Source organism: Rhinoderma darwinii, chromosome 3 (genome assembly GCF_050947455.1).
Source record: "Rhinoderma darwinii isolate aRhiDar2 chromosome 3, aRhiDar2.hap1, whole genome shotgun sequence".
NCBI classification, from domain to species: Eukaryota; Metazoa; Chordata; class Amphibia; order Anura; family Rhinodermatidae; genus Rhinoderma; species Rhinoderma darwinii.
In genome coordinates this window covers 363,548,805-363,561,912 of record NC_134689.1, presented here as the reverse complement: position 1 = coordinate 363,561,912, position 13,108 = coordinate 363,548,805, and the positions used below count along the sequence as shown (strand labels likewise).

Here is a 13,108-nt window from a genome sequence, read left to right as displayed (position 1 = left end):
AAAATAAAAAATTATTGCATTAACTTTAAATATACTTAAAGAGACTCTGTCACCACATTATAAGTGCCCTATCTCCTACATAAGGAGATGGGCGCTATAATGTAGATGACAGCGGTGCTTTTAATTTAAATAAACAATCTATTTTCACCTCTTTATTAGCGATTTTAGATTTATGCTAATGAGTTGCTCAATGGACAACTGGGCGTGATTTACTATTGACCAAGTGGGCGTCGTACAGAGGAGTGTATGACGCTGACCAATCAGTGACCAATCAGCTTCATACACTTCTCTCCATTCATTTCAGCGCATAGGGATCCTGCTAGATCAATATGTGCTGTCTTATACTAACACATTAACAATACTGAAGTGTTTAGACAGTGAATAGACATTCCACAAGATGTCTATTCACAATCTCTGCACTTCGTTACAGTTTCTGTGGTAGTTACAGCAGAGGAAGCGTGATCTCGTTGTAACCTGTCATTTACAGCAAGCTCTCGCGAGATTACACTGTAAATTACAGATTACAACGAGATTACGCTTGTTCTGCGCGCCTTCCTGGGAGCCCCATAGGAATGAAACGGTAGTGCACAGCCACTGCTCTATTCATTTCTACGGGTCTGCCAAAGAAATCGCTCAGCAGTCCCAAGAAAACGAAAGGAGCAGTAGTCAAGCATACGCACTAGTGCTCCGTTACTATGGGGCTCCCAGGAACAGCAATGTAAGCTTATTCTCGTGATTGGAGAGGGCCCCACCGATCAAATATTTATCACCTATCCTGTGGGAAGGAAATAAATAATGAGTATGGGAAGTCCCCTATAAGACTCAACGGTTCTTGGATGTGCAATGGTTGCAAAAAATTGCGACCCTTACAGAACCTCATTATTTCATTAAGTCTCTCACAAGTAGCATTAAGGCCTCATGCAAACGAAGGACAAACAGCCCGTAATTACAGCCCCATAGACTTCTATTGGCCATGGGTACCTTCAAGATTGCTTACAGGAAGGTGCCGGTGCCGTTGAAAAATACAGAACATGTCCTATTTCAGGACGTAATAACGGCACGGGCAGGCCCATAGAAGTCTATGGGGCTCCCGTAATTATGGGTGGCTACGTGTGTGCACCCCTAATTACGGGAGCGTTGCTAGGCGATGTCAGGGGATAGTCACTGTCCAGGGTGCTGAAAGAGTTAACTGATCGGCAGTAACTCTTTCAGCACCCGGGACAGTGACTACCGCTGGAGTTAATAGTATTAAAAGTTAACTTACCTGCTTCTTCCTCCAGTCCGGCCTCCCCGGATGACGTTTTATCCCATGCGACCGCTGCAGCCAATCACAGGCTGCAGCGGTCACATGGACTGCCGCGTCATCCAGGGAGGTCGGACTGGATATCAAAAGAGGGACGCGTCACCAAGACAACGGTACGTATGAACTTTTACTTTCAATCGCTGCGGAAACTCTGCCCGAACGGGCTGCCCCTTCTCTCTTTCCACCACTAATAGAGAGAAGGGGCTGCCAATTAGTGCAGAGAAAACTGTATTTACGGGCACGAATACGTGTGACAAAGGACCCGTATTTACGCCGGTATTTACGGGAGGAAAAAAAAATACGTTTGCGTGCATGAGGCCTCAGGCTGTGATTTTATCATGAATTGCCGACAACTCTGTGTCCTAGCCCTAACCTTCTAAGACAATAAAACACTGCCAGCCTAATAGCTTGTATGTATTTTTCTCAAGCCAATAAATGGCATGTTTAAAACAGCGCAGTAAGCCCTGAAGTACAATAATTAACCCAGATACTCACCCATATTCTGAATTTCCTTGTCACCTCCATAATCTGATATCTTCTTTCCCAAGTTTACCAGCACATGGTAGCGTGTGTCATCAGTCTGTCCCAGGAGTTGATCTACTTCTCTTCTTCTGTCCTTGTCTCGTAACTTGTCATTTTTCAGCACCGCTAGGACCTCATCGGCTGCACCGCACAGGATGTCTCTTGGCTGACATAACAGAATACAAAACAAACAACTGCATTAGGAGACCCGTCTCCCACAACTCTCATTGTTGTTGAGAAACTGCTTCCTAATGTAAACATTTTCTTACAGAGTTGAGAGCAAGTAAACCATGTAAACCTAAATGTAGGAAAAAACGACAAGAGAAATCTACCTGGTCTCCCAGTGCCGCCTGTATAAAGCTGAGCAGGACTTCATAAGTCTCACGGGTTTCTTTGGTTTTGGGTTTATATATAATCCCCACCATTTCGTCAATCCCTTCTGACAAGAGGGTGAAACCTTTCATCTTGTTTATGTCATGTCTGTCTTCATCTCTCTTTCTCCTCCTACAAGAGAAACAATATTTATTAAAAGAAAATTTGGAGGGGCATCAAAGTGACAAGAGAGAACATCGATTTTGTCTGAAAACAATATTTCTACATGCAATGTTCTATCTACAAGATGTAAAATGTATGTAGCGGAGGATTAGAAAGGGGATATTAACATGTTGTAACTCCCGGACCAGTACAAGGTAAGGCTAATGCTACACAGAGGTATGAATCTGGTTGCAACTCCCATTTTTCCATTTGGCCAGTCACTGCCACTATCACAAATAAATTCAAGTCGCAATATTTGCAATAGTAGCGCGAATAATTAATTTGCACTGACTTCCTAGTCTAAATAAATGCAGATGATTTTTTAATACATTTTTAAAAGACACAGGTATAAAATATATCACAATGGATCCCGCCACACCCTTAATGACCTTATCAGGAGGATATTTTACAGATTCCAGAAAAACAGCATTTTGACTGGGTGATGGACGGATGTAGAATACGATATTAGCTTGCATGAGTTTTTTGGTTAAATTACTATAATAATGCGAAAAAAATTTGAAATACAGCGCTGTCTGCCTGTGCAGTTAGGAGCCCCATATACGAGCGGTTTCAGTCCGTGATATATGGTCCGTATGTCGACCGCATTTCCCGGACCAGACACAGTGCAGGGAGCCGGGCTCCAAGCATCATAGTTATCTATGACGCTAGGTGTCACTGCCTCGCTGCGGGACAACTGTCCCGTACTGAAAACATGATTACAATACGGGACAGTTGTCCTGCAGCGAGGCAGTGACACCTAGCGTCATAGATAACTATCATGCTAGGAGCCAGGGTCCCTGCAGTGTGTTCGGTCTGGGAAATCTGGCCTTATATCAGAACTGCTGCTTATGTAGAGTGACGAACTCCACCAATTATGCAATTCCTAATTACATAAACGTATATTCATCAAGAAGAATTACAAGCACCTTTTCATGGCATTTCCTACTCATTGATATATCCTTTAGTTAGGGTATGTTCACACGGGTTATTTTCGGCAGTTTTTCGAAAAATTGGAAACGACGTTCTGTTCCGACGGGTCGTTTTTAAAAAAAGGCCGCGAAAAAGTGCATGTTACTTCTTGAGACCTTTATGGAGCAGTTTTTCATTGACTATAGAAAAACAGCTCTAAAAACGGCCGGAAAAAACGCAGTGAAAAACGCGAGCTTGCTTAAAAAACATAAGTTTTCTATCAAGCGTGTGGACATACCCTTAGATGTCCCACCATTTAGCCTTTTTAACTCTGAAAACTTTCAGCAGGAGTAAGACATTTCTAAAATGAAGAGTCTTTGGCTGCAGCACTCACTTTGCTCTTCTCTCTTCCTGCATTTGTGGCTTGGTTTTTTGAGCCTTGTCTCCCATGCGGGTCCCTTCCAGCTTCCCCACCAGTGACAGCACCTCCCCGGTGGGCTCATCTCGGCGGGTCCTATCGATCAAGGAACGATCTGCTTGAAGTACGAGGTTAGAGTTCTAGGGTAAAAAAAAGCAATCAATTAGAAAAGGCCTCATTCACACAGGCAGCAGATTTACTAGGACTGGAAATTTTTCGTCTGAAGCCTGCAGGAGTAAGCAGCAACAATTGTATTAAGAGGCGCACATCTCTTGATAAATTTAAATTTGGCATTTAAGGCGGTGATTGATCTGCTGGGTTATTATTCTACACCATCCTCTGCCTGCCCCAATAAATATTTTATAGTCCCGCATAACCCCTATAATAATAGTGCATTTGGTTACTTTGTTAGAAACACGTCTAATTCATAAAAAAGTGCACGTCTCCTGATAAATCTGCTGCATTTGAAATTATCTGAGGGTGAGAACAAACGGAGAGGCAACCGCGCGCAGACAAAATCGCAAGCACATGCGGTGGGGAATGTCTTTTGCAGGTAAAACGGTCTTACTACCGGAAAAATCATGTGGTTCCGTGTGTTCTCACCCAGACTCTTTGAATGACTTTTTACACCTGCTATGAGTAGCTGCACATTTGCACCACTAAGGCTGGGTTCACACCTGCGTTCGGCTTTCCCTTGTTCTGCTCCATCAGAGTAGCAGAACAGGAATAACGGAAGCGCCGGTTCCGTTGCACAACGTATACCACCATCGGCAAACAGATCCCATTGACTAAGTTGACTAAGTCTGGTTTTACCAGAAACAGTAGTACAGCATGCTGCGTTATTGTTTCCGGTATTTTCGACTGGACGTACTGTGGCCCCTAACTGAGCCTCCAACATAGATGTAAACTGGACCTAATTCGCACTTTTATTTTTTATTATTAAACTTTAGAGAATATACATTTACAGCTTGACAAGTTTTCTATCTTGGAGTAAAAAGACAAATGTCACAAATCTAGTGTAACTTTAGATGCAATTTTTAACCTGTCCAATTTCCTCCAAAAACAGGCGTTAACGCTTTATTTGTATTTTTGCCAAATCCATTGAAAAGCAGCGTAAACACAAAAATATACCGATGTTTACCAGCCAGACGGACACGGTTTTGGCATATAATTGGCACACTGAATTTTATAGGTTGTTTTTCCACCATATACACTAAATGTAGTAATAATAATAACTGAGAAACCAACAAATAGTTGCATTTATTGGATTTTTTTTTAGATTTATTAACCACCGAAGTGCCTGGACGATCACATATTAGGATGTAATGTCTGCAAGATCTATATCTATGGGCACAGCAGTAAAACTTTATCATAGATCTACTTGACAACTGGTCAGTATAGGGAATGGAGAAGCGAATACCTGGGGGATGAGGGAAGCTGTAGAACCACAAGTCACAGCAAAGATGTAAAAAATAAGCTAGTTCTGCAAAAACGGGAGGAGGGATGACGTTGCGTTGCTGCCTGCCTAGAGAACTATTGTCCCCGCACTCAGACTGAGTCTCTGTTACTTTCCTCCGTAACACACAACCTCTCTCCCTACCCAGGACTATGGTAATCAGTTTGTCGCTCCTCGGCTATATCGGACGTACTTACCGCCTTATACTCGTACTGAAGGCTACGGGCTGTTACATCCGCCATTGCGACGTAGGCTGCCCGGTCTACAATTCACACACGGAGCAAACAACGCGCTGTAGACGACACTTCCGGCCCGGAACTTCCGCTTCCGGGTCGTGTTACACTGTTTTTTTCCCCCCTATTTTTTTTCTATAAACTTTATTAGGATTTGTTAACAATAAAACTAGTTCAATAAGAAATTCAATGAATGTTTACGATTTTGAGAGTATATACAGCGATATGGCAATAAAAGTTTTATTTTAAACGTAAAACAGATAAATAGAAAATAGAACATTTTAAATCTGACCCTGTAAAAATATGAGAATTGCTCTTAGCTGATTCACCAATAAGCAGGAAAATAGATTCAACTAGGCTACATGCACACGTAGCAGAGTTTGATGTGGAAAATCTGCATCAAAACCGCGGGTAATTCTGCAAGTTCTGCACTTTACCTGCAGAATTAGGCCTTATTCACACGAACGTGTTATACGTCCGTGCTACGCGCGTGATTTTCACGCGCATCGCACGGACCTATGTAAGTTGAATGGGGCCGTTCAGACTGTAAGTGAATTTCACGCAGCATATGTGCGCTGCGTAAAACTCACGACATGTCCTATACATGCCCGTGTTTCGCGCAGCACGCACCCATTGAAGTCAATGGGTGCGTGCAAATCGCGCTCGGCACATGGAAGCACTTCCGGGTGCAGCGCGTGATTCGCGCAACAGTAGTAAAAAGAATCAATGCAAACAGAAAAGCACCATGTGCCTTTCTGTTTGTAAACATAAAAACAGTGTCATAATGATGCCAGCTGCGCGAAAATCACACAGCCACACACCATATGCTGATGCTACACGGACCTTTTGCGCGCGCAAAACCCAGCTTTTTTTGTGCGCGCAAAACGGATACGTCCGTGTGAATAAGGCCTTACTTGCAGTTTTGATATTTAGGACTTGCCTACGGCAAATGTCGGAATCCGCACAGAAATCCTTGCCAAATGAAGGTGTAAATAGGGGCTTATAATGATACCTTACAAGTTTTAATAAATGTCATCATGGGGGGCGTGGCTTGGACATGGCGGTGTAGAGATGTGTCTCCTCGGAGCTCCAGACCCACGCCACAGAAATCGCCGGTTAAGGGCATACTCACCGTTCCCCTTCGCAGTATGACGAAGGGGAGAAGCCGTAGGAACCCGCCGGACACCTCGGGAACTCCCTCCATAGGCCGATACCTCCGGTCTTCGCTGGACGGCACTCCGCCGCGCTCTTCATTTTCACCGCCTGTAGGCCGCACTCAGCCACCGTCGTCGCGTGGGGCTTCTCCGCCTCCTCCACTCACAGTTCGGGATCCGCCCGGCGGCTGCTCGCACCTTCCTGGAGGAGAGATGTCGTCCCCAGCAGGAGGTCAGTGCTCAGCAGGTGGCAGCGGATCGGCTTCCCCACTCCAGCCCTCGGCCCTTCTCCCTATACTGCCTCAGGCAGCCTCCAGTCAGGGGACTTCAGGGGCGCCATTACACGCGGCCGCACAGCAGCAACACCCACCGCCACTGAGCCAAGACATACCGGCCATCTTTAGGGGGTCGCTGGCCACACCGACATGCTCAAGGGAACCCCAGGCAGTCTCTTCCCAGGGTCCCCCGTTATCCATGGAGCGAACCCTAGCAGAATTATGGGAGATGGTCAAAGTACTCCCCACCAAAACCGACCTTGATCACCGTCTTGCCCGGTTGGAAGAGAAACACGATCGGGCTATTGGCGCGGTCACACAGGAGGTACGTGCACTGACCGCAAGGGTTGAAACTTTGGAGCGACAGCATTCCATATCCTCACTAGACATCTCGGTCTTATCACAGTCCCAGGCCACCCAAGCTACGCAAATACGGGACTTCTCTTTACACCTGGATGATGTGGAAAACAGGGGGAGACGGAACAATCTGAAATTACGAGACATACCAGAGTCTGTCCCCCCAGATGGACTTTATGACACTGTGTCACAAATTTTTAACAACCTCCTTGACCGACCGCGGGATATGTCCATCGAAATGAACAGAGTCCACAGATTAGCGGGCCCTCGGAACAGAGACGGCAATCAACCCAGGGACGTGATCTGTAGAGTACACTTTTATAAGCAAAAAGAAGAAATTGCCAGGAGAGCCTGGGAGAAGGGGTCTGTTCCCTTTGAAGGCGCTGACATCACAATCCTGCCAGATGTTTCGAGGCTGACGCTTTCCATGCGCAGATTAGTCCGACCCTTGCTGGAGGCGACAAAGGCTGCTGGCGCAACCTACAGATGGGGACATCCTTTTCACATTATTCTCCGCAGGTTGGGACAATCCTTTGCGGTCCGGTCACCAGATGACCTAGAGGAAGCGTTCCGGTTTTGGAAATCTCACAGGTACGGTTACCCAACTGGACCGAGCCTCCGGCATCGTTTGCACTCAGAAGGGGTCCGTTCCCAGAGTTTGTGCCCCGCTTCCCGCCTCGTCATGGAGCGGAGCAACCCGTGACCCGACCTCCAGAGAGACATTCCCCGCACAGAGACCGCAGATCCGGGCCCATGGATTCCCGGCCCCCAAGACGCCGCTCTTCACGAAGGGACTGATTGCCCCCCTGTGTCTCTAAATATGGACAGGTAAATGCAAACCCTTTTGTCCCTCCTTTTTCCCCTGCAGGGTTCTCATCGAGCGGTGTCTGTTGGCGTAAAAGGGGTTGATACAGAGGCAGAGCTCTAACGGAGGCTCAGGGGTGCAGGTTTATCTTGAAGGGAGGGGCGAATACTGCTGTTTAGTTTTGAAGGGAGGGTGGGTCCATTTTATAGATGATCTAATGGGTTCGGGGCTTCGATACAATTTATTGGGGAATTTTTACTGTCGATCGCTGTGTTTGTGAGACGCTGTTTTCTGCACTCCTGTCCTTCCGCATTCCCTATTAGGGTTCCGAGAGCTGCGCTGTGGCGGGAGGCTTCCTCTGGGAAGGCGTAGCTCTCGTAGAGTACTGGAGGTTTTAGCACTCCAACCTTAGAGTGTTTGTGTTTTTCGCTTTTCTCTTTTCCTTTCTTTTCCTTCCTTCTCTCCTCCCCCTTCTGTCCACACAACCGTCTGTCACTATGTCTGACATAACTGTTATCTCTGAACGCACAGGGGCTGAATATTCCTGAGAAGAGGTCCTCCATTCTCCGTCTCCTGTGGAAAAGGAAAGCACACGTGGCGTTTCTGCAAGAGACTCACTTCCGGGCTGACGGTATACAGAGGCTCACAGACTCAAATTACCCGGACGTGTACCACAGCACGTCTCCTGACTCCAAGACCAAAGGGGTCTCTATCTTGATTTCCCGCTCTCTACATTGGGAGCATGTTGAGACTTGCACAGATGGAGCAGGCCAGTACCTCTTCGTGAAGAGTAAGCTGGACAACACACTGTACACTCTGGCCGCCTACTACCTCCCCAACACTGGTCAAGTAGCCTTCTTAGAAAAGGTGCTAGGGGCGTTGGACGGCTTTCTGGAAGGCACACTCATACTGGGGGGGGGACTTGAATATCACACTTGACCCCTTGTTAGACTCCTCAAGAGGCCATTCCTCCCTATCCTGGGCGGCACACCGTCGGCTGCGTCGGCTACTGCATGAACATCAGTTGGTAGACACGTGGCGGGCCCTACATCCATCGGCTAGGGATTACACGTTTTACTCGGCGCCCCATAACTCCTACTCCAGACTCGACTACTTCTTTCTGCGCCACACACACCTCCCTAGCCTTGCTTCGGCATCCATTGACAGCATTACACTCTCTGACCATGCCCTCATTACCCTCACTCTATCCCGCCCTGCCGCCCACTCTCGCTCTAGGCAGTGGCGACTAAATGAGTCGCTTCTCCAGGATCAGACGGTGGTCTCGGAGATTCGTAGGGACTTAGAGGAGTACTTCGCATTAAACGCCACATCAGGAGTAGATCCCTTTTGCATCTGGGAAGCACACAAATGCGTGGTGCGCGGGGCTTTCATCCGGGTGGGAACAAAACTTAAAAAGGAACGATCGGCATTCTTGAGGGATTTATTGACCCGGATATAGAGCAGTCACATAAGGCAACTCAGGATAGGGAGGTGGGGGCGGAACTGGGACAGCTAAGAGATCAGGTGCGTTCATTATGTCTGGCCAAGGCAAGGGCCTCCATAGTTAAATGTAGACGTCACTTTTATGAATATAGTAACAAACCCGGAAGGACTTTGGCTAGAGCGCTTAGAAAGACGCGCGCCCGTACATATGTCCCTTATGTTCTGGGTCCACAAAATCGCCGCCTCCAGCTTCCACAGGACATCTCAGAAGCCTTCCGTGCCTACTATCACGCTCTTTATAACCTCCCCAGAGCACCTTCTTCCTCAGAAGGTGGTGGTCACCTGGAGAAGATTGACCAATACTTGCGGTCATCAGGGATGAAATGTATCCCCCCTGAGGCGATTGCGGCTCTGGAGGCACCCATTTCCCCGGAGGAGCTGGCATGGGCACTGAAGGACTCACCCACTGGGAAGGCACCGGGCCCAGATGGTCTGCCCCTTCAATATTATAGGGCCTATCCGGACTTACTCTCGCCCCATTTCCTCCAGGCATTTAATTCTATTACTGATGAGAAAAAGCAAAAAACACGGCGCCACATAGTGCAGGTTACCCAGGTATGGAGTGGTGTACAAGAAGAGTGGTACTCACCTGGTAACGGATGGTAGAAGGCAATAAAGGATAAAGGTACAGCTGCTGCCAGGACTCGGGACCGGTGATTCAAATGAACGACCGCGAAGTTTATGCTGGTATAGCAGGAAAAGGAGTCACCACGGGCGCTGCTGCACTTCAATGGAACCAAAATGCTTGGAAGGTTCAGATCGTTGGTAATAATGTACGGAGGATTGTAAGAATAAATGGAATTTATTAATAATAGGACTACGCGTTTCAATGCCGTACTGGCATCAAATGACCTGATGAAGATGCCAGTACGGCATTGAAACGCGTAGTCCTATTATTAATAAATTCCATTTATTCTTACAATCCTCCGTACATTAATACCAACGATCTGAACCTTCCAAGCATTTTGGTTCCATTGAAGTGCAGCAGCGCCCGTGGTGACTCCTTTTCCTGCTATACCAGCACAATTCTATTACTGAGGGGGGGGGGGCATTCCCCGAGACACCTTGAGGGCCCACATTACGGTCATACCGAAGGAAGGGAAGGACTCCTCCCTTTGCCAGAATTATCGTCCCATTTCGCTACTTAATGTGGACTTGAAACTATTTGCCAAGATTCTGGCACAGAGACTGACTCCGCTCTTCCATAACGTGATTCATAGAGACCAAGTGGGCTTTACGCCATCGCGTGAGGCACGGGATAACACCACTCGAGCGATTAATTTAATGTACCAGGCAGCTATTGCTACCCCGCCCACTTGCTTTCTGTCAACGGATGCGGAAAAGGCATTCGACAGAGTCAACTGGGACTTTATGCAGGCTACCATGCGACACGTGGGCTTAGGAACACACATGATAGATTGGATTTCAGGTCTCTACTCTTCCCCGTCGGCGCAGGTTAAGGTCAATGGATATTACTCCCCCTCATTTGCAATCCCCAATGGCACAAGACAGGGCTGCCCTTTGTCCCCATTAATTTTCATTTTATGTTTGGAACCCTTTTTGTGCCATATTCGATCCAATCCGGACATTTCGGGCATAACCCTGGGCGAACGGGTCCATAAGGTCGCGGCCTATGCGGACGACTTGCTCTTCTTCCTCACGTCACCCTGGATTTCCTTGCCCAACCTAATGGCGGAGTTAAATAGATATTCGCAACTGTCTAACTTTAAGGTCAACTACCAGAAGTCCGAAGCTCTCAACATTTCGCTACCGCAAAATCTGGTCGACGACTTGTCAGAGGCCTTTCCATTCAAATGGGCAAGAGACTCCCTTAAATATCTAGGGGTGCAGCTTCCTGGAGACTTGTCTCGCCTTTACGCGGTGAACTTCCCGCCGTTGCTTCAACGGGTGAAAAGGGATCTGGGCGCGTGGACTTCTGGTACCTTCACCTGGTTTGGGAGGTGCGCAATTTTCAAAATGAATATTCTGCCGCGGATTCTGTACCTCTTCCAGGCTCTCCCGATACATGTCCCACGTCCGTTCTTCCAATCTCTGTTGTCTCTCCTACACAAATTTATCTGGGCGGGGAAAGCAGCGCGGATTGCCCGTTCCATGCTTTTTCGTACAAAGTGGGAAGGGGGTGTGGGTCTTCCAGATTTTATTTCCTATCACCACGCCTCCCACTTGGCACGAATCCTAGACTGGTTCAGACATACTGAGATTAAGGAATGGGTGTCTATGGAACAGGCTTTTCTAACGGTCCCCCTGCAGACCTTACCATGGCTGGGTAACCATACTCCCCTGGCCGCACGGACACACCCGACAATAAGACCCACCTTGGCAGTTGCGGCGCGGATATTTTCTAGGGCAGAGATCTCTCCGTCCCCCTCTCCCCTGTACCCGATCTTGGGTAATCCTGCCTTTCCGCCGGGGCAGGGAGGTGGTCCCTTCCTGTCATGGCTGAGGGCGGGTCAGGGACGTGCGACACACTTCTTGCAGGAGGAGAGTTAGATGTCGGGCGCACAGCTACAGTCCTTGACAGACCCTGTTTCCTTTTCTACTTGGCAGGTCATCCAGCTGCGACATTTCCTGGTGAGCTTACCTAATCCGGCAGCGTATGCGCGGAATAGCTCCCCATTTGAACTTTTATGCACAGGCGCAGGCACGGTGCGACATTCCCTGTCTAAACTATACGGGCTTTTGGTCTCGCCCTCTAATCAACACATCCCTTCCTACCTGCTTAGCTGGGAACGCGACCTGGGGCTCACATTCACTCCTGAACAGCGGGATCGACTGTTTACCATGACACACAAGTCTTCCATGGCCAGTAGATATCAAGAGGCAGGGTTTAAAATCCTATCTCGCTGGTATAGGGTGCCTTCCAGATTGCATGCTATGATTCCAGCGGTTTCACCTCTGTGCTGGAGATGTGGGGACCAGATGGGTACGATCTTACACATTTTTTGGGACTGTCCACTCTTGGCTGATTTTTGGTCTGAGGTGTGGCGCATTTCCTCTAAATTTACTGATTTCTCCCTTCCAAGATCACCGGACCTTTTTCTGCTCCATTTGTGTGAGATGCCTTTGTCCATGTATAAGCGCTCAGTCGTTCGCCACTTGGTGAACGCGGCAAGAGCATGTATACCAGCATTGTGGAGACAGACCTGTCCCCCGTCGGTTGGTATGTGGTGTCACAAGATCCAGGAGATCATGAGAATGGAGGACCTCACAGCATCGATGAAAGGCTCCCATTCTTCCTTCCTCAAAACGTGGCGGGAATGGATCAAGTTTCAATCCTCCGAGGAGTACAAGGTCATCATGGCTCTGGGTTCCCCTCCCTAGGTTCAAGTATATCAGACCTATGTCTATCCTTCCCTTCTTTTCCCTCTGTTCTTCTTATATTCTGACTTTTTTCACTATATCTCTCTTTTACAATAGAGTCTTATTCATCACTGCGGGTTCAGGGTGCATAGCTGCAGGTCGGCCAAAACCACTCTGAGAGATGTTGCACTTGTTTTTGTTCTTACTGAATTTATGCAATGTATGTAACGGGCCTGAGGCCGATGTCAATACCACGTTGGTGTGGGTTCTGAAGATTTTTGCCTGATTGTCTGTTTATCTTTATATTACAAAATCAAA

The 13,108-nt window shown here is 47.6% G+C and overlaps 1 protein-coding gene across 1 annotated transcript in view; it reads right to left on the bottom strand.

Annotated features, from left to right (window-relative positions):
- Nucleotides 1–5,462, bottom strand: part of SNRNP200 (small nuclear ribonucleoprotein U5 subunit 200) — a 48,771-nt gene extending 43,309 nt beyond the window's left edge. The window contains exons 1-4 of the mRNA XM_075858598.1: nt 5,340–5,462; nt 3,663–3,826; nt 2,158–2,329; nt 1,799–1,991 (exon numbers count right to left, since the gene is read on the bottom strand). Of these exons, the coding sequence (XP_075714713.1) occupies nt 1,799–1,991; nt 2,158–2,329; nt 3,663–3,826; nt 5,340–5,384 (574 nt within the window). The 5' untranslated portion in view covers nt 5,385–5,462. The remainder of the gene's footprint in view (nt 1–1,798; nt 1,992–2,157; nt 2,330–3,662; nt 3,827–5,339) is intronic.
- Between the last annotated feature and the right edge of the window lie 7,646 nt (nt 5,463–13,108).